At 36.3% G+C, this 22448-nt stretch overlaps 1 protein-coding gene across 18 annotated transcripts in view; it reads right to left on the bottom strand.

Moving 5' to 3' along the window:
- CWC27 (CWC27 spliceosome associated cyclophilin) overlaps positions 1 to 22448 on the bottom strand; it is a 271711-nt gene that overhangs the window by 201421 nt on the left and 47842 nt on the right. For all 18 annotated transcript variants that reach the window (XR_015148865.1, XR_015148866.1, XR_015148862.1 and 15 more), the window contains 3 exons: positions 18354 to 18433; positions 17357 to 17390; positions 13816 to 13973 (listed from right to left, as the gene is read on the bottom strand). Coding sequence is in view for 12 of the 18 variants with exons in the window: in XM_086361937.1 (XP_086218063.1) it covers positions 13816 to 13973; positions 17357 to 17390; positions 18354 to 18433 (272 nt within the window). In the remaining 6 variants the exon portion in view is untranslated. The remainder of the gene's footprint in view (positions 1 to 13815; positions 13974 to 17356; positions 17391 to 18353; positions 18434 to 22448) is intronic.

Below are 22448 nucleotides of genomic sequence, written 5' to 3'. Positions count from 1 at the left end.
AACAAATAAGCACATCCAGAAATTTTCTATTAATCTGTAATGATTAATAAAATCATTGATAAAAAGGTAAATGCTTATCTAAAAGGAAAAAGAAATTGGCAGGAAGTCATTATATAACTTTTGAAGTTTAAGAAAACATTTTCTTAGGATCAAGAAAATCAAATATACAGCAAAGAACAAATCTAACTTCCTATCTGTTGAGTACATATATACCTTTGATCTAATGAATTTCTAGAACAAATTGAAAACACAAATTAAAAAGAAAGGATTTAATACTTAAGCTTGCATGCCGATTAATAACTGCCTTTGACCATAAGAAAAGTACTTTTCAGTAGGAACAGAATTCTATCCACTATCATATAATAAACTCGAGACTGTTTAAACACGATAAATCTTTAAAGAAGCAGCTAAATCAACAATATAAATTTTAAAATGGAAAGCAAACTGTGCTGACATTACAAAATTTTCAATTAGTGATACCATAAAAATGTATTAAGAACCTTTAACAAAAAAATGAAGTAGAAGATAGGCTTATATTCACTTCCTTCCTGTCTATATTCCCACCTTAAAGGACCTACCCTGTTAACAGCCCTGGAAGAAACAGGCTTACTCTGTTTATTGACTTACTGAAAAATAAATCAAATAGAAAATTACATTAAAAATCTCACATTAAGCCACTGAAGCTATACTTCAAAGTAATACTGGGAAACCTATTTCAGGTTTAATACTCATATGAAAGTGAAAGTGTTAGTTGCTCAGTCGTGTCCAACTCTTTGCAATCCCATGGACTATAAGCCTGCTGGGCTCCTCTGTCCAGGGAATTCTCCAGTTAAGAATACTGGAGGGGGTTGCCATTCCCTTCTCCAGGAGATCTTTCCAAACCAAAGATCAAACCCGGGTCTCCTGCATTGTAGGCAGATTCTTTACTATCTGAGCTACCAAGAAAGCCCTTAACACTCACATAGGTGCATTTGTATAGTACACACATTGAAATCAATATAAATGCACACTTACATTGAACAAACTGATACACATGGTATTGCAATATCTAAATAACAAAAACTAAGGAAGGAGAAGAGATCAAATTTTTCTAACATATCAAAATTGGCAAAAAGGAAAGAACTGTAGTGAATTCTGTGAGATTCTTCTTCAAAGTAAATCTTTACTGAAGACTTTTATACCATGTCTACTCTTAAAAAGACAAGCTTAAATAAAGGCTAAGATTCAATAAGGCTAACAAAATAGAACAAAATCCACTTGCTTAGAAGATTAATGCTGATGAAACACTAAAGTAATCATTCTTAAAATTGTAGAACGTGTAGAAAAAGTGACTTTGGTGGGGAGAAGAAACCCTCTAACTCCCTAGAATGCCCACTGTCTTCTACAAAATCTGAGCCTGAAAAGGACAGATAAGTTAGTTCCAAACTTGCTTTTTAAACTTGTTTAGTTTTATTCTCTGATGCTCCCAACACTGCAAAAACATTGAGTAATGTGTATTTTCATCACTAATTAACTAGCTTCAAAAACTGTGAGCAAATCATATTAGACCTACTGCACGAGTTTTGTTTTTTTGTTTGCTTTTTTGAGGGGAGCAGGTCCTAGCATTTGTTGTTGTTTAGTTGCTAAGTTGTGTCCGACTCTTTTGTGACTTCGTGGACTATACTCAGGAAGAGGACCATAGCTCTTCTGTCCATGGGACTTCCCAGGCAAGAATACTCTAGTGGGTTGCTATTTCCTTCTCCAAGGTCCTAGCATATGCATTTTGTAAAAACCAACCAAAGTTTAAAAATCTGTCCCCAGGTCTGTGCCATCAGTAGGGTATGTGCCATCAGTAGGGACGGAGGCAATTATTTAAGCAGTGTGGTAGCCTCTCTGACAAGATGACACTTGAATAAGGAGCTGAATAACTACTAAGAGGAGGAACGGTTACTAAGAATATCTCAGAGAAGAAAGTTTCAAGCTGAGGCAACCCCAAGTGCAGAGGCTTGAAAGACGAATGAGCTTTACATGTCTGGAACAGCAAGAAGGATAATATGCCAGGTGTGAAGTGAGCAACAAGAGTAAGGTGGCTAACAGCTTGGTAATAAGCGTAAGAAAGTGAGGACCAGAGAAGAGAGTGGGGGGGTTGCCTTCGCTAGAAGATGAATTCAGATGTAGATAAGCAGATTTCGTGGTGGGAAAATGAGAAAGTTCTCCCATTACTTCCGTTTCTGTAATGAAATAAGGAGCAAGATGATTCGCCAAAAAGTAAGAGGAGGGATGAACACGTTGAGTGTTATTGATTGAGATGATTCTCTTCCAGAAACAACAAGAAAACCAACTAAGAAAATTATCTGAAATAATAAAGCAGCTATTCATTTCCTCCCTTCCCACATTCCCACCTTAGAGAATCTGGCCTACTCACAGCCCTGGAAGAAACAGTCTTACACTATCAGCTAGACTTAGGATCTGCCACACTTAATTGAAAGCTATAACACACCTAGACACCCTACTAAAAAGCAAAAACATCACTTTGCCAACAAAGGTCCATATAGTCAAAGCTATGGTTTTACCAGTGGTCATGTACGGATGTGAGAGTTGGACTATAAAGAAGGCGGAGTACTGAAGAATTAACGCTTTCATATTGTGGTGAGGGAGAAAACTCTTGAGAGTCCCTTGGACAGCAAGAAGATCAAACCAGTCAATCCTATGGGAAATCAACCCTGAGTACTCATTGGAAGGACTGATACTGAAGCTCCAATACTTCAGCCACCTGATGCAAAGAGCCAACTCATTGGAAAAGACCGTGATACTGGGAAAGATTGAAGGCAAGAAGGGGACGACAGAGGATGAGATGGTTGCATGGCATCGCCAAGACTCGATGGACGTAGGTTTCAGCAAGCTCAGGGAGTTGGTGATGGACATGGAAGCCTGGCATGCTGCAGTCCATGGGGTTGCAAAGAGTTGGATACAACTGAGCAACTGAACTGATGTCTATTTTTGTGTTTTCTGCCAGGAGGAGGATGGATAAATTTATTACACAGGCACAGGTGTTTATAGCAATTCCTGGATAAAGCACAGAGGCTGTAGTAGATTGTGTTACTGTTTCTAAGCACTCGGTGAAAGGTTGCTACTTTACCATGTGGACATCAGGCTTGGCTACATCACTTGCTCTGGCTAATAAAATGGTGAAGTGATATATGCCACTTCTGGGTAGAAGCTTTAAGAATATGATTCCTCGTCACTCTTTTCCCTCTACCATGCTTCTCAGAAAGAAACTGTTCCTTCATCCTCTATCCCTGAATGAAAATGATAATGGAACAGATGTACAGATCTCACCAAGATGTAGCTAGAGCAAGAAATAAACATTAATTTTAAACCAGTGAGATTTGGGAATTGTTTGTTACTACAGCATAACCTAACCTAAACTGACTTATTTTTGTTCGGTTGCTCAGTCATCTCTGGCTCTGCAACTGACTTAAAAGGGGAAAGTGAAAGTTGCTTCATTCATGTCCAATTCTTTGCAACCCTATGGACTGTAGCCCACAAGGCTCCCCTGTCCATGGAATTCTCCAGGCAAGAATACTGGAGTGGGTTGCTGTGCCCTTCTCCAGGGGATCTTCTAGACCCAGAGATCTAATCCACGTCTCCTGAATGCAGGCCGATTCTTTACCGTCTGAGCCACCAGGGGGAGCAATTAAATAAGAAACAATTCAGTATATATGTTTATGTGTTGAGACATCAATGTATAACAGAAAGAACAGGAGAGAAACAATAGGAATATCCAGGGTTCCTGTCTCAATTCTTATCACACTACTTAGCCAATTATCCAAGTCAGAAAACAATCATCTGAAATATATCTTTTTCCTCCAAGTCTCCTACATCCAATCTATTACCTCCTTAATGTCTCTTGTATCTATCCTCACAGATACTATCTTAATTAGCCTCTTACTACCTTTCCCTTGCACTAATGTAATAATCCACTAATTTGCCTTTCTGCTTCAGTCTCCTTCCTCTAATCCACTCCCTACATTTATACAGAGTAATACATATTCCTAAAACGATATTGCCACTTTGCCAGAAACATACCACATGAGGCACACTTCAGCTGGACACACATGAGTCAACCCTAGCCAACCCCTCTCCAGGCTCCATAAAGGTATCAAACCACTGCAGGCTCAGGTACAGGTTTTGCCACTTTTTGGCCACAAGTCACTTAACCTCTTCAAGTACAATTTTTTTTTTCCTTTGTAAAATAAGAATCATAATGTTACTCACAGCTTTGTTCTCAGGATTAAATTAGAGAAATAAACTGAGCTGGCAAAATTTATTGCCTGGCCACACCGTAGAACAATAAATACATGTGGAATAAGAGAAAAAATCTCTGGCTGTGAAAACTTCACAGCTCTTATTGGCTTATCTAATTGTCTCCCTTTTCTAGAAACTAAGCAGCTTGAGAAGGGGCTGAGCCTTTCTCATCTGAGCATCCTGGGACCAAGCACAGTGCCTGGACTAAAGAGGAACTCAAAGTATTAAAGCTAAGTGATATCTGAAAGTGGAAAACACACCCTGAATGGTTAGAGAAGGGAACAGAGAGAATGGCTGAAGTCAGAGTGAATAAAATCATTAATAATCGTATATCTTCCTCAAGTCCTTGTGTAACTGCATGTGCTTTTAACTTTGTGCTAAACAAGAACTTGGCATCTTGGGTGGCTATTCTCTTCTGTATTTAACCAAACTACTCTTGCCAACTTCATTTACAGGTGAATTCACAAAGTCCTGATAAGGAAGATAGGAAAGCAATGAATGTTTAAAAATTCTTCAGTGTGACTATACTGAACATTTCCTCAAATGCTGGATAACTTAAAAGAATGTTTTCCCGCACATAATCTCAATGCTACATTTCAAATGTATAATTCCACTGCCTATACACAATTGATACCACAAGATCAATAGAATGTAACTCTCAAGGGTAATACAAATCAATACATTCTAAAGAGATGCAACTACTTCTTCTCTATTTTGACAGGAGAATCTCCCCCCATATGTACATTTCCCTGTTTTCTTTCTGTCATACAAAACCTAACTGTAAAAATGGTAGGGTGGTTGTATTTCTGAAGTGTATAACTGAAGTTCAAGGACTTTTTTGGTTTTATTTTGAAAGTGACTCCTTGGATATGGATTAAGGTTATCAATAAACTATCTGGGCATTTTTAAAGTGGTATTTTATTTCAAACTGCCCAAGAAACAGTTTTATCCAAATTCTTGCTATAAATACCCAAAAAGAAGAAAACTGGAAGCTCACCAGAAAAGTCAAATGATGGTATAGTTTATAAATATTTCATAATTTAAAAAATAACAGGTAAAGACAATATGATAAACCATCTAGTCCACATAAGGAGATTATACAACACTAATTTAGATGATTTGACAATGCTAAAATGCTATTTCTTTTAGACAGTGGTTCCAAAAAATGGCCTATCTTACTAGCATTTGGGTGGAACTTATGAGATTGCTGTATTTGACCATTCTTGATCTACAAAAAAGGCAATTATACATTCAATCCTTTTTAATCCTGGTATTTTAAACTTTTCCTGAAATATACATTGCCTACTTAACATCTATAATATTTCACATGCACTTCCATTAGAGCACATGCCATACTGAATTGTAATTAACTGTTTCTAATTCTCACTCTTATGCTACAGTTGTGAACATTGGTGGGCAGAAACCATTTCTCCTTTGTTTTCATGTTCCTGGGGCCTGGCACTGTCTGGCATATAGCAGTTCTTGCACAGTAACTGACAATAAGAGAATAGAAGGATAGATTAAGAAAGAACATGTAAAAAAGAAAAGTCAAGTTCTAGTAAAAGTTAGTATGCAAACTAGCTGCTACCAGAGTGCTCCAAAACTTAACATCTGATGTTAAACCCAAATATTTTCTGAAAATACAGTATTTAAACCACTACTACTCCATACCAAAGAAATAACACTTGCAAATTTTCAGAGACCACTTATCCAGTATATCTTACATTTCTTTCTTTTCTTTTTTTACTCTCTTCTTCAGTACAATATCTTGGGGCAACAGAAGGTGAAAAGGAGAAGAAATGCTCTAACTGGTTAATTTCATTCCTTGCTTGTAAAAGTTCTGAGATCAGCAGGGGGACTTCTTAGAGATCATGGTTTTAATGATTTACATAGGATGGTTAGAATGTCTCTGGATTTCAATCTTTGTTACTGTATTATCTTTTAAATTTTGTACTATCATTTTTAAATGTGCATTATCTTTTAAATTTTTGAAACTTAAATATGACACTATCTTTTTGAATCCACTAAAGTAAACTAAACTTATGTACTGAAGACAGCTATGTACTTCCTCAAGTTTGATCATAAAGTAAGAGAAAACAGAATACAAAGTATATTAAGACTCAAAAAATTCCCTAAGGCTCAGGGAAAACGTATTAATATTTTTCAGAAGGCCAGAAATATTGAGGAAATAAAAGTATTCAAAGTACCATAAGAAAATGTGGTCACATATTTCAAATTCAACAAAAGGAGACTTACTGTGTAAAGCTAAAATTAGCAACAGCTCATTTGGGTGTTCACCCAGGCCAAAGGAGGTATTTCTGACTGTATTATCCCTTGTTTCATAATTTAAAGTTCAACTCATTAGGTTTCAAACTCAATTTCGATATTTATATCTAAATTTTTGATACTATCAGATAAGATAGTTTATATTCAGTCAACCTAACACAGCTTATGAATAGAACACAAATTAACTTGACTTTACCAAATAAGAGAACTGTTTTTATACAAAAGGAATAGGGCCACAGTTGACTTAATGTGACATAACACAGCTGACCAAACGAGAACCTCTGCAAACACCAAAACTAACATTACTCCAGTTAACCTTGAACAACTACTACAGAAACTAATGATGGCGATTTCAGGGTATGTGTCAAGATTTCTTTCATTTATATTTTAATTTGATGAAAATAATATAGAAGTAAGAGTAATCACAATAAAATTAGAGATGATAGAAATTACACAATAAAAGAAAGGATTTCCATGATGACTGTAATCAGCACAACAAACCACTGATTTCTGACTATCCAGTCTGCTTGTTACATCTGATTTTACTGTTTAGCCATTTATTATAAATCTATACACAAATGCGAAAAAAGAAGTAGAGCAGACAACTCAGCTTGGTTTATATGATTAACTTGCAGCAGCTGAGCTCCACCTACAGGCAACAAAAGGATACTTTAGAAAAAATTTTAAAACAGGACTTTGCAAAAGACATGCTGCAATGCCTTTCAGTTAATCTTGAGTGCACATTAGAATAACCTGTGCTTTCTAAAACTTCTCATGGTCCAAACATTTTGATGTCTTGATCGCGGTGGGGTAGGGGGTAGGGGGTGGGGGGGCGGGGTGGGCGGTTGTCCTCAGGTGATTCAAATATATGGAAAAGATTGAGATACTGATTTGGGTTTTTAACAGCACACATCTTAAAAAACATTAGGAAAATTCAGTATCATTCTGTTTCTTCTAAAATGACTTCCCACTATACTGACCCTTTTACTTTTTCAGAGATTAAATTGAGTTCCATTGATATTAATATTTTGTCTCTGTCAGACTGCAAAGAAGACTTGGAGGTGATGCAATTTTTTTTTTTTTTTAAAGTCTAGTGCTTGGTGGGGATTACAGTTCTTAACCCTAACTGCACACTAGAATATATGGACAGATTTTACAAAGTATTACTGCCCTAAATTAATGTTATGTTCTCAGAAGTTAGAAAAGTAGTTACTGTTAGGGAATAAAGGAAGAAATAACCAGAAAAGGGCAAGAGGGAGAACTGTGGGTAATGGCAATTTTGTTTCTTGAACTGGGTGATGGGTATAGGGGTGTATTTGGTTTGTAAACATTCTGCAATATGTGCACTATGAAATATAGTTCATACAGATAAATTCTGTATGTATATTATATTTAAATTGAAAGTTAAAATGTTAAAAAAGGATATGCTTAGACTTCACTTCAGACTAAATCATTCAGAATCGTTTGGAGTGGGATCTGGGTATCAATAGTTTTTCTTTTTAACATTTTTCCAGTGAATCTAATGTGGAGTCAGGAGGTGAAAACCACTCCCCTAATGAATCACAAATGCATTCATTCATTTATTCACCCACTCATTACACAAACTTTAATGACTAATTACCATACACTCATTACATAAGACTCAGAGGACCTAAAGATAAAGAAGATGATCTCTGAAGGAATTCACTCTAGGCAATGGATAGAAGGCAAACCAATAAATCTCATGTGATAAATCTCATGTGATAAATCTCTTGTGATAAATACAAGTCACTTACAAGATCTACAGAAATGATTTGTCAATGAAGGATTCATTCCTTTTTGTTGTTCATTCATTTACATAAATATTTGTGTCCTCATGCTATTTGACCACAGATAAATGGACATAATCTCTGCCTTCAAGAAAATTACAGTATAAGGCCACACAAAGAAGAAATAGATGCTATAGGAATACCCTGGGAAACACCCTGGGGAGTTGGGAATTGCTGACCTTGGAGCTAAGATGATACAAACTTGAACTAGTCCAGTGGCACTGGTGGTAAAAATTCCTCTTCCAGAGGAGTGCTTCTCAAACTTGAATATACAAATCACTCTACTAAAATGCAGATTCTGATTTAAAAAGTGTGAGGTGGGGCTTGAAACTTGGCATTTCTATAAAGATCCCAAGTGAAACACAATTTAAGTGGCAAGTTCATGAGGAGGATGGTTTTTAAGAGGGAAAAAGCAAAAAAAAAAGCCAAATTCCACAACAGAGACACTAGGAAAAACAAAAACTGGAAAGCAGTCACTAGATGTATCAAATACATGGCCTTAGGGAGAGCAGTTTCAGGAGAGTGACGAAGGAAAAGCTGAATGATGTGTATTTAGAAATAAATGGGAACTAAGGTAATGGGGACAGGGAATGAAATTAAGTGGTTTTCTTTTTTTCACTCCTTAAGTCTATCCACAAGTTGAAGGAAAGGCAAGAGTGAGAGCGAAAACTACAAACAAAGGAAAGAGGATGGAATCATTTTCAATGGGTAGAGGGATTCCTACCTTAACAGTAGAAGAGGAGGAGATAAGAACTGATATGAATAAACAGGGAAAAGAATATGAGTTGCAGAAGGTACTCCTGTTTCATAGAGCAGAAAGCCAGGTGATCTGATGAGGGAGAGTGAACCTGAGGTTGAAGGGCAGCGCAAGCGGCTGGGTAATGAAGACGCACCGGAGGCACAGCTGAGGCCGGACTTGCCCCTGGCCGCGTGGTTCTGCTCAGCAGCATTCAGTAGTCAAGGCGGAGGCTTAGAGGAAGTGGACTGGTTAAGAAAGAGACTATACACCGAGAAAAGGAAGGAAGCAAGAGACAGAGATCCTCAAGTCAGAATGAGTACATGAAAGAAAAGAAAGGAGAGAAGGTAATAAGAGCTTTGGATTGTTTTCCCCTCTTGAACCCCTAAGTATTTTTCAACAGAACAATTAGGAAAATATTCCACTCTGTAAGTCTGCTAAAAATTATATTGTGAAATATTATTCCTCAACTTAAATATTAAGTACTCAAGAAATCTGCTTGTAGGTTTACCATCCAAAGTGATAAACAGCTTTAACAGATTCCAGATGTTTCTTTACCACAAATTTTCAGTAAAATCACATTTTGAATGGCTCTAGCATAAAAAGTTGATCAAGGCTAGTTTAGTCCTTGATCATACTGCTCAAATCAGAAAACGACTGAAGGATAATCGAGTACTTCAAACACATCCAGGTGAAAAGTTTGTATATACTAAAAGAATTGCTTTTTGAATAGATAATGATTTCACATTGACATCCTACAGGGCTGGCAACTATCTTATACCCATTATAATTTAACTTAGGCTGAGCAGGGATTTTCTTTTATTAATAAATATAATTACCCTTTTTTTAACCACATTACAATTTTTAAAGACTCTTAGAAGTTTCTTTTTCTTTTAACATAAAATTAACTTGAGACAAACTATAGTGAAGCTGGTTTAGCTGACCAAAACCGCTAATGATTTTGAAATTTTCTTCCCCTCAAAATAAGTGGTCATGAGACAATCATGGACGTTTCTAGACAAGAGAGAAAAACTGTATTTTCTCTCTGAAATTCTGTACTTTGTCCTGACCTCCTTATTTTTCTTTCATTTCTCTTTGTAGGGTAGGAGACACAGGATAAAGGAGGGACAAAGGAGGATGTGAATACTGAAAACTTGGGGGAAGAGAAGAATAGTTATAAATAGATGTTTTGTACTTACTATGGCAAGTTTTACCAAGTAAACTTTATTTATTCTTACAGAAAATTCAACTTAGTTAAACTTTAAGTTATATTAATTATAGGGTATATAAGTATTTAAAGTTGTATTAAGGCCAACAAAACAGAGTTGAGGACTTAAAAAGCACTTAAACATGACAAATGTTTGGTTCACCTATTAAAAACTCAATGTATTTTTTGTCACATTAGAAAGCTAATCTTTTAGAAATCAGACTTAAACTGCAAAATTCAAACTTAAATTGAAGAAAGTAGGGAAAACCACTAGACCATTCAAGTATGACAGTAATCAAATCCCTTATGATTATACAGTGAAAGTAAGAAATAGATTCAAGGGATTAGATCTGATCAACAGAGTGCCTGAAGAACTATGGATGGAGGTTCATAACACTGTATAGAAGGCTGTGATCAAAGCCTCCTTAAGAAAAAGAAATGCAAAAAGGCAAAGTTGTCTGAGAAGGCCTTACAAATAGCTGAGAAGAGAAGCGAAAGGCAAAAGAGAAAAAGAAAGATACACCCATGTGAATGCAGAGTTCTAATGAACAGCAAGGAGAGATAAGACAGCCTTCCTAAGTGATCAATGCAAAGAAATAAAGAAAAACAATAGAATGGGAAAGACTAGAGATCTCTTCAAGAAAATTAGAGATACCAAGGGAACATTTCATGCAAAGATGGGTGCAATAAAGGACAGAAATGGGATGGACCTAACAGAAGCAGAAGATATTAAGAAGAGGTGACAAGAATACACAGATGAACTATACAAAAAAGATCTCCATGACCCAGATAATCATAATGGTGTGATCACTCACCTAGAGTCAGACATCCTGGAGTGCGAAGTCAAGAGAGCCTTAGGAAGCATCATTATGAACAAAGCTAGTGGAGGTGATGGAATTCCAGTTGATCTATTTCAAATCCTAAAAGATGATGCTATGAGAGTGCTGTTCTAAATATGCCAGCAAATTTGGAAAACTCAATAGTGGCCACAAGACTGGAAAAGGTCAGTTTTCATTCCAATCCCAAAGAAAGGCAATGCAAATAATGTTCAAACTTTTGCACAATTGCACTCATCTCACACACTAGCAAAGTAATGCTCCAAGTTCTCCAAGCTAGGATTCAATAGTATGTGAACTGAGAACTTCCAGATGTTCAAGCTGGATTTAGAAAAGGCAGAGGAACCAGAGATCAAATTGCCAACATCTGCTGGATCACAGAAAAAGCAAGAGAGTTCCAGAAAAAACATCTACTTTTGCATCATTAGCTATGCTAAAGACTTTGACTGTGGATCAAAATAAACTGTGGAAAATTCTTAAACAGATATGAGTACCAGAGCACCTTACCTGCCTCCTGAGAAATCTGTATGCAGATCAAGAAGCAACAGTTAGAACCAGACATGGAAGAAAGGACTGGTTCCAAATTGGGAAACAAGTACCTCAAGGCTGTATGTTGTCACCCTGCTTATTTAACTTATATACAGAGTACATCATGAGAAATGCTGGGCTGGATGAAGCACAAGCTGGAATCAAGACTGTTGGGAGAAATATCAATAACCTCAGATATGGAGATGACACCAACCTTATGGTAGAAAGCAAAGAGGAACTAAAGAATCTCTTGATGAAAGTGAAAGAGGAGAGTGAAAAAGCTGGCTTAAATCTCAACATTCAAAAAACAAAGATCATGGCATCCAGTCCCATCACTTCAAGGCAAATAGATGGGGAAAGAATGGAAACAGTGACAGACTTTCTTTTCTTGGGCTCCAAAATCACTGCAGATGGTGACTGCAGCCATGAAATTAAAAGACGCTTACTCCTTGGAAGAAAAGCTATGACCAATCTAGACAGCATATTAAAAAGCAGAGACAAAAAAAAAAAAAAAAAAGCAGAGACATTACTTTGCCAACAAAGGTCCGTATAGTCAAAGGTATGGTTTTTCCAGTAGTCATGCTGGATATGAGAGTTGGATCATAAAGAAAGCTGAGCATCAAAGAACTGATGGTTTTGAACTGTGGTGTTGCAAAAGACTCTTGAGAGTCTCTTGGACTTCAAGGAGATCAAACCAGTCAGTCCTAAAGGAAATAGGTCCTGGATATTCATTGGAAGGACTGATACTGAAGTTGAAGCTCCAGTACTTAGGCTACCTGATGCGAAGAACTGACTCACTGGAAAAGACCCTGCTGCTAGGAAAAGACTGAAGGCAAGAGGAGAAGGGGATGACAGAGGATGAGATAATTGGATGGCATCACTGACTCAATGGACATGAATTTGAGCAAGCTCCAGGAGTTGGTGATGGACAGGGAAGTCTATTGTGCTGCAGGCTATGGGGTTGCAAAGAGTTGGACATGACTGAGTGACTGGACTGAAAGGAATTGAAAAATCAGGAAATGCATCTTCTGAGTAAGAGAGAGAAATAAAGTATTCTTGATTATATTCATGATCCAACTAAACGTTTGAGCTGATAAGAGGCCCGTCAACTCCATGGGCCTTATATAAGCATATATATGATCACTAAAATCTTCATCCAATAGTGGCCCAAAGTTAATCAACTATATTAAATTATTCAACAATGATCACTTGAGCATCAGGTGAATTTTGCCAAAAAAAGATATTTAAAGACTTCTAAGTACCATTTCTGAATGCAAAAGGTTATACTATCAGTGGAAATTTCTGGGGAAGTACTTTTCTGGTTACATAAAGAAAAAATTTAGAGATCTAAGTGATGATAATATGAAAATGTTTTTTATTTGTAGTTTTTCTGTGTGACATTGAGAAACATAATAGAATAAAACAATGCTGTTTATAGGGAGTTACACCTATCTTACCCCCAACTGTAGGTCATTCAAAGAAAACAAACACTACCATTTTTTAAAGCTATATTATTTTATATGTGTAACAAAGTTGTAATAACAGAATTATAAAGGAGAGCTTTTCAATTAAGCTGAATTTCAGGAGAATAAAATGTTGAGTCACAAAATTTAACAAGTCTTTAAAATGAGACATGTGCTGAGATTTATTTTATGATACCACCAAGGTTAGGAGGGGTAGACAGTATAAATCAGACTTGAAAAAATATTAAGAGTATTTTCAGGGCCACATCCTTCTTAGTCATTTTTGACAAATTTCACTCCCCTAAATCTGAGGACATTTTTTTGTTTTGTATAATGACTTAACTTATCTTGTTTGTTTTAAACAAATGCAGTCTTTCACATATAGCTAATATTTTGCTTACCTCAAATATAAAAAGAAAAAACTTAGAGGCTTTTAAAGAAGAAATCAAAGAGAAATAAAGCAGAATTTGACTCAAGACCATTGATGTAAATAAAATTGGTCTATTTTCTTTTCGGCCTGAGTGGGATAATTTAGGACAACTGGTATATATATCAAACACTATGAAAACAACATTTTAGAAAGTAAGTTGAATAGAGGACTCAATCTTAATTTTAAATGAAGTATAAAAGACAGAAACTCTGATATTTCAACTGCTTGACTCACCTGCGGCTAACTGGTTTCTTCTCCACTTCACCCTCTCCAGCTCTCTTAACATTCTCACTTGTGTCCTTTTTTAACTTTTTTGCAATTCTTTCTCTCATCTGGTTCTTCTCATCACCATCAACATATTCATCATGCTCTGCACCTTCATATTCTCCATCCTGTAAAAAGTGAAATGTAGTATTTACTGGGCATTCCAGTTTCTCCTTTCGCTTCCAGAGGTCTGTCTCAGACTCTCCTCACTGCATTTTAGGCCAGTTTTTTTTGTTTGTTTGTTTCATTTTGAACTAGTAAGGGCTCGAAGAATCTGCTCTTCGTGAGAATACCCGCTGGGGTCTGCTCTAAGTATACCATAGCCCAGCAAGGGTTGCTGCTCAATCCACAACCAGTCCATCTGTGCAGCAGACTGTGCTCCTGCTGGATTACCCAGACTTTTGTGTTGATCTGTTGTACATTCTTGTTCTTCCCCAGGAGGCAAGGTGGCTTCTGGAGGCAGTTGGCTAGCATACTGACCTCAACCACGTATTAATGCAAGTAAAAGAGGTGGAGGTAAAGAAGCTGATATTTCCTCCTACAAATTAAGACATAGCAATCACTCCTCTCTCAAAACCCTGCAATGAGTCCCCAACTCTACCAAGACACTATACAATCTGTAGCTCCTTGACATAATCTCCTACAATTCTAGGCCAGCAACACAGCCAACTCTGGAGTTGCTCTTCCTTCCAACCTGAAACTCTTATTTTATGAATCTGCATTGCTCACTCTTTCATCTTCTTCAGGTCTCTGGTCAAATTTACCCTCTCAGTGCTCCTTCTCTTGATCACCCTAATAAAATGGCAGAAACATACGCTCACCCACTGTGGTCTCTATTCCCCTTCCCTGTTTTTCCTCAAAACATTTATAACTCATTTGACATACTATATATTTTAATTATTTATATGATTATTGTCTCCAATGATCAAAGGAAAGACTCCATAAGAGCTAAAATTCTGGACTGTTGTGCTTATTGCTAAATTGACAACTTCCAGAATAGCTCCCTGGATTAACAGACAGAGAAGTAGAGAGAAAAAGGAAGAGAGAAGGAGGGAAGAGGGTAGAGAAGAAGGAAGAAACTACCCAAGTTGATCTTTTTCTCTTGTGATTCTCTGACCAGGAGAGTCTTGGTGAGGCAGGATTCTTAACTTGAAGCCTGTGGACCCTAGGGCAGTGGTTCTCAGGCTATAAAATGTGGATTATTTCTAATCTCTGTAGATAGAAATTGTGAGTGTTTTCAGTGAGATGTTTAAGACTTTCTTTAGCTTTAAAATTTCATAACCATTGACCCAGGTCTTCCATACATGGTCCTCAGGAGACAGAAAAAAATGCCATGCAAATTAGTAAAATTTTGTTTGTGGATGCAGTGTTTCCTGGGTCAGAGGTCCACCATTTTAGTGACTGCAAAGGATCTTGGGACACTAAACAGGTTAAAGATCACACACTATCCTTAGGTGACCTTACCCCTGCCAAGACCATAAGAATGTATGGATAATTTTACATCAGGCCTTGGTCCTACCTTCCAGATCCATATTAATGTTACACAGATGTCTCCAAGTTATCTGAATCACAAATGTACATTATTAAGCACATTATTTTTCATCATTCTCCCCATTTGTCTTTTGTACCCATCTAACAAGCTGACCAAATCAGAAAGCTTATGGTTGTCTCCCTGAGAAGAAGTCACCTCTTAGACCTCTTTCAAGTCTGTCTGTCTCCCATCTCACAGCTGTGATTTTCTATCAGCTCTCCTCTCAACAGGACTTCTCTGGTGGTTCAGATGGTAAAGTGTCTGCCTACAATGTGGGAGACCCAGGTTCCTGATCCCTGGGTCAGGAAGATGCTCCGGAGAAGGAAATGGTAACCCACTCCAGTACTCTTGATTGGAAAATCCCATGAATGGAGGACCATGGCAGGCTGCAGTCCATAGGATCGCAAAGAGTTGGACACGACTGAGCGACTTCACTTTCTTTCTTTATTTCTCCTCTCAACATAGCTCCCTGACAGTTCTCCTTGAGTCCTGCCTATTTCTTCTAATTTTTCTCCTCTAACTTTGCCAACACGGATCTTCCTAAAATGCAAAGTTGACCACAGCACTCATCTTTTTAACTAATGCCCTTCAACTGTTTCTCATCATTTTTAGAATGAAATTTAAACTCCTCACCATAGTCTATGAAGCTCTCTACTCTTTGACTTCTCCCCACCTCTCCAACCTCACCACTCTCCTTCCTGTCACTAAGTTCTGGTCCCTTTGGTCCGTTTTCAGCTACTGAAACACAACAAACTCTCTCCTACTTCAGAGCCTTTTATAGATGTGGCTCCCTCTAACCCTCTTCCCTCCTGCTCTCCTCACAGTGAGGTTCCTTCTCAAACTTTAACCTTAATGTGTACTTCCTAAATAAGATATACTCTCTCCTAGTTACTATGTGTTGCTGCTGCTGCTAAGTCGCTTCAGTCACGTCCAACTCTGTGCAACCCCACAGATGGCAGCCCATCAGGCTCCCCCATCCCTGGGATTCTCCAGGCAAGAGTACTGCAGTGGGGTGCCATTGCCTTTTCCAGTGCATGAAAGTGAAAAGTGAAAATGAAGTCGCTCAGTCAGGCCCGACTCTTAGCGACCCCATGGACTGCAGCCCACCAGGCTCTTCCGTCCATGGGATTTTCCAGGCAGGAGTACTGGAGTGGGATGCCATTGCCTTCTCCAGTCACTATGTGTTAACATATGCTGTTCTCTAAGCTAGAGTGACCCCACCCTTTACCACTTTCTTTTTTGATCTAGTTAACTCCTAATTCTCCTATAAGACACAACACAGCATCATCTCTTCCCAGAAGGTTCTCTTGACCAGGTTAGACAGTCATTCTTTCTCCATTACACACAGAGAAAATGCTGTCTTTTGAATATGATAATAGATGAAGCTGTGTTCTTGCATGGACAGTTATGTGTTTCCTTCTGTACAATGCACAGATCTATGAGTTTTTATATCAGGTGGCAAATGAATGACTTGAAAAACTTGATCTCTTACACATAAAGGAAATCCTGCCTTATCAGCTCTAATAGCCAGTACAAGTAATGCAAAGACGTCGAGACACTTTTAAGAGAGAATGTTCTGAAATGTTTGTATGAAGAAGGAAACTACCATAAATGACTGATTCAAGCATTTCCCATATATCATGTTACACATCAGCATTTAAACTTATCATAATAAAACAAAATCAATGCCATCTAAATTTTGAGTATTCATGTAACATTATGTGAGATGGAGGAAAAAACAGGCTAGAAATTCATATATAAGATTCTGATTTTGTAGGAAAACAAATACATAAATTTACTATGAAGAAAATTCCAATACTGAAATACATATTTATTTTTCAAATCTTTCAAAATTTTTTCAAATTTTTATATATTTATAAAAGATAATATATAGTACCTTTTAGGAAAAATAATCATTTGTAAAGATTTTGAATTTTCTATATACTGTTCAACTATATTTATACTAAAATTAAAACTCACATCATCTGAATCTTCTGCTGCATCCCCTTTCTCACTACAAAAAATAAGAAAAACAAATTTTAGCTTCAAAATGAAACTAGTAAAATTATTCAATTACCCAAAAATTTATAATATTTTGCTATGATTAATAGCTCAAAAATACTTCAACACAGGAATTTCAGAATGGCATCATAGAGCAAAGAGAAACATTCTAAAAGGAAGTTGTTTTTATAAACAGAATAGAAGGTATGCTCCATTAGCACAAATACAAATCTAGAATTTTTTTTTTAAAAAGCAAATAACCAATAGTGCTATTTTTATGAACAAAAGGCTGCAGAAATTAATTTCTTCTATCGGCTTTATGTCTTCAGGCTGAAGAAGACAAGTCCTTCAAATACAAGTATGTTAAGAAGAGACTGTTACAATGTACAATTTCTAAAAATGAGCTAAACTCAGTACCACAGTATTGTAGTGCACCTTTCAATCACTGGTCCAGTAAATCACATATAATTACATTTAACAGTCAGACATTTTCCCGTACCAAAGAGAAGCAACAAAAACAGTAAGACAGTTTTCTGGTAACTCCTGAAATAGGTATGGAATAATACTCAGTGAACTGGTCCAAAATGTGGTGATTTCCTCACAAAACCCTTCAAATCTGATTTGCTTACTCATGATTCTGAGACAAAAATGATTAAAGAAGATTAGTAAAAAAAAAACTTTAAACATTAAATCATTAAAGTGGACAGCTCTCTAGTGTTCAAACTATCCCAAGATTTAGAAGTTTAACAGGTAACTTTAATTAGCTCAACAAAGATAGATCGATAGCAAGAGAGTGAATGTGACCAGAGTGATTCTCTCTCCATTATGCTAGTAGCTCTATTACCCCCATTACCAAAACACTTTAGTTTTTTGGTTGGGCTGACAAAATTTGACTTAATGAGAACTGACTGCTTACTCACAAAGGGAGCCAGAAAATTATCTGAGCCAAAAAATAAGAGCTTAGCACCATACTAACCTTTCAACAGCTGGAACAGAGCTGAGATGTGGATCATCCTTAAGCAAGTCATGACTACTTTTGCTTTTCCCCTTCATGCTCTAGAAAGAAATGTACAATGTAATCATGAGTGGAGGAAAAAACAGTTTTCCAAAAGGACAAGTTAACACATTTACATATTATCTAGTACTGCTATTCTGTGGTTATTAGTAAAAGATACATGTTCCTGAAAAATCTAAGTAGAAACAAAAGCTTTTTAAAATAGCAATCTTATTCTCCCATAGACTAAAAATATTATTTGAAAAGCATCTCTCCTTCAAAAAGTGTGACATAGCCTTAAAAACAAGTTTATTGATTACTATTTCCAAACACTAAACACTCTATGATTTCTTAGTTAATTTTTGATTGATATATTAAAACTCAGAAGACAAATCCCAAGAGTAGTTTGAAATAAACACACACTATTATTCTTCAAATATACTGTGTATACTGCTGCTGCTGCTAAGTCACTTCAGTCGTGTCTGACTCTGTGCGACCCCATAGACGGCAGCCCACCAGGCTTCCCCGTCCCTGGTATTCTCCAGGCAAGAATACAGTAGTATAGTATTCTTGCACAGAACACTTTTAAAATGTACCCAAGCAACCAGATGAGAACATCTATAAAATACTATTTAGCATATGTAAAAGATCTTTTCATGTATGACTGCTCATTGGTGACCTAATATTAAATAACTTCAAAAGTCATATTCTCAGTAAATTTATACTTTAAATTTATATAAGACATTATAAGATAAGTAGAACTATTAAAAAACGGACAAAATAATGTCATTTTTGGCAGTAGGGATGGGCCTATAAATTTGTAAAATAGACTATTAAGAACCTACTGTATAGCACAGAGAACTCTACTCAGCACTCTGTAATGACCTATATGGGAAAAGAACCTAAAAAAAGAGTGGATATATGTGTGTGTATATATATGTGTGGATATATGTGTATGTATATCTGATTCACTTTGCTGTACACCTGAAACACTACACTATAAATCAAGTATATCCCAATAAAAATTAAAACAAGCTACAACCATTATTCTAATTTATTAAATATATACTTGTGTCAGGCACTGAGCTACAATACAATATTCCCACATCTCAATTCCTCTTGTCACCAAATGAAAGTAGTACGGTAGCCATTATCAGCCCCATTTTACAGACAGAAAATAGACTTAGATTAAGTAATTCACAAAGCTAGTGGTAGAAGATCTAGGATTTAAATCCTGGTCTATCTCACAATGATATAATCCACTTTTCTTTTCCTATAGGCCCCTATGGACCCAGAACAACTGGCCTGTTTCAGAGCTGCAGACTATTGTACAAGCTTCCTCACCATAAGGTGAGAAAACTTTAAATTCGTACTTTCTATCTTAAGGTGGAAAGCTGCTTACCATTCCCATCCCTCAATTAATCATGTCTGAGTGACCAGTATCAGGTTAGAGTTGATAAGAAAAAAGGACAATTTCTATCTTGAAGGAAGTTTTTATTTTGAAAAATTCATTACAAAATGTGTTAACTGAAATTTTAAAATGTCAAATACAGAGAGGTGAAAAGACCTTTTTCCCTTTATCCTCATTCTTCACTGCTTAACAATTTTGAGAATAGGCTTCTAAATTTGACAGGCCTTACTTTGAAGCAGATGTATACTTTCTGAAATTTATTTCCATGATAAAAATAATCTATTTTAGAATTTTTCTGTATTAACATGGAGTACTCCACATTTTAAAGACCTAATCATTTTTTAGATGTCCATTTAAATATACTTATAATCCAGTTTCACTGGGCAAAATAAAAACTTTTCTCAATTAAAAATACTATTATCTGTACTTTTAAAAAGTCACAGATATGCAATTAATATATATTTCTAATTCCATAACCTTACGAAAACCAAGAAGTAATAAAAAGACAAACATCAAAGAATTACTTGATGTTTGTCTAACAATGTAAACTGTCCAAAAACTGAAGGTGGTATAATAGAAAGAACACAGGAAAAGAGGATAACAGTTGGACCAAAAGAATTTCAAAATCTAATAATCAGTAATTCTGTGGGCTTTAGGCCAAAACTTGTACCATTTGGGGAAAGAGAATGACCTCATCAGACTTCAGAACCTATGCCTAAAAACTGGAAATAATAATAATAGCAGTTTTGTTACATAAGATATGTGTACAAAAGTGAACAAATGAATATAAAATGACCTCAACTAGAATAAAACACAAGCATCTTATTTTCATGTTTTCCTTTCTAAAATTTCTTCCTTCTGCACCTCTAGCCACCAATGTTTATTTTCATTTATGCTAAGAAATAGTTCCTTATCAATTCTCCCCATATGCTTCCTTCATGGAGTCACAATTACAGACATAACAGCCAGAGGAGGCCTGAGACTCTCTAGTCCAGAAACAGATAATAGATCAGGAAATGAGAGTTGCACTAATACATAAGAGGAGTAAGATTAGAATTCAGGTCTCCAGGTTCTTGGTCCATTAATAAGCTATACTATTCCATTTACTTGTAAATATTAGTTTATAAATGTTAGCTTAATTAACATTTTTTAAAAATGGGTTTTTGAACTTCCCCGATGGTCCAGTGGTAAAGAATCTGCCTGCCAAAACAGGGGACACAGGTTCAATCCCTGATTCAAGAAGATTCCACATGCGCTGCAAGTACTGAAGCCTGTGCACCCTATAGCCTGTGGTCCACAGCAAGAGAAGCCAGCGCAGTGAGAAGCCTGCACACCACAGCTAGAGAGCATCCCCGCCTGCAGCTGGAGAAAGTTCACACGCTGCAACAGAGACCCAGTGCAGCCAAAAACAGATAAATACAATTTCTTTAAAAATGGTTTCTTGTTTATCTCCTAAAACTTAAACCAGCTTAAAAGAAAAGAAGAAACTTGTCTTAACATTAACTTTAAATAAGACTTCACAATAGAAGGAAACTGATTAATATGAATAATTATTACCATTTCAAATTTAAATTAATATTTTCAATTAAACTAGTAGAGAAATATATGATCAAAAGCAATTTTTTAGATGTCCATTCCCACTATAGTAGACTTTGAATCCTGCAGGCCAAGAAAATAAATAGGAGATAGGCTCTAAGAGGGTAAAAATGAATTCAAATATTTCTTTCATGCCTATTCTTTCTGAGACCTATTTTAAGGTTCTTATTTATACTATCAATAATAATTTTAGAGAAAGAAGAAACACCAAATATACTTTAAAATAATTTTTGAAGAAGTTACATAAAGGCAGCTGGCTCATTAATTGGTTGAGGGGCTGAAAAAAATACTAAATATATTTAGTGAGCACAACATAAAAAGCTCCAAGGTAAATTCAAAACCATAAGCAAACCTGAAAATGAACATCAAAGGGGATTTGGGAAAGTTATATTATTATCTGCTACTTCTTATCAAGAGCACAGAGGCAGTGAAACAGTGGGAACTAAATACAAGTAGAAAGAAAGCAAGAGGCATAGTGGTCAAGAAGTTGGAAGGTCTGAGTGCCAATTTCTAACTACTTCAGTGTGATGGTTAATTTTATGCTATGTACCCAAGCTGTCTATTCAAACACCAGTCTAGATGGTGTTACAAAATTAAGTATTTTTTAAACATGTGATTAAACACTTAAATCAGCAGACTGAGTAAAGCAGATTATCCACCAAAATGTAGGTGGGCCTCATCTAATCAGCTGAAGGCCTTAAGAGTAAAGACTTTCCCAAGAAGAAGCAATTTGGCCTCAACACTGTAACACAAAAATTATGCCTGACTTTCCAGCCTACAGATTTTGGACTCAAGACTGTCACAGTAACTCCTCCTTGAGTTTCCAGCTTGCTGGCCCACTCTACTGATTTTAGACTTGCCAGCCCCCATAAACATACAAGCCAATTCCTAAAATTCAATCAATCTATCAGTCTCCATCTCTGCTTATATATATATATATAAATACATATATATATATAGTTTCTATGATGAACCCTATTACATTCTTGTGACCTTTAGTACAGAACCAGAAAACTTGACAGGAGGAAAAATCTTTAAGCCATTTAATCTAGTCTCCCACACAATGCAGG

Source organism: Bos grunniens, chromosome 20 (genome assembly GCF_055505025.1).
Source record: "Bos grunniens cultivar Pamir isolate PY7600 chromosome 20, Bosgru_T2T1.0, whole genome shotgun sequence".
Lineage (NCBI taxonomy): Eukaryota > Metazoa > Chordata > Mammalia > Artiodactyla > Bovidae > Bos > Bos grunniens.
Note: the sequence above shows the minus strand (reverse complement) of the source record. Positions and strands in the feature narration are given on the sequence as shown.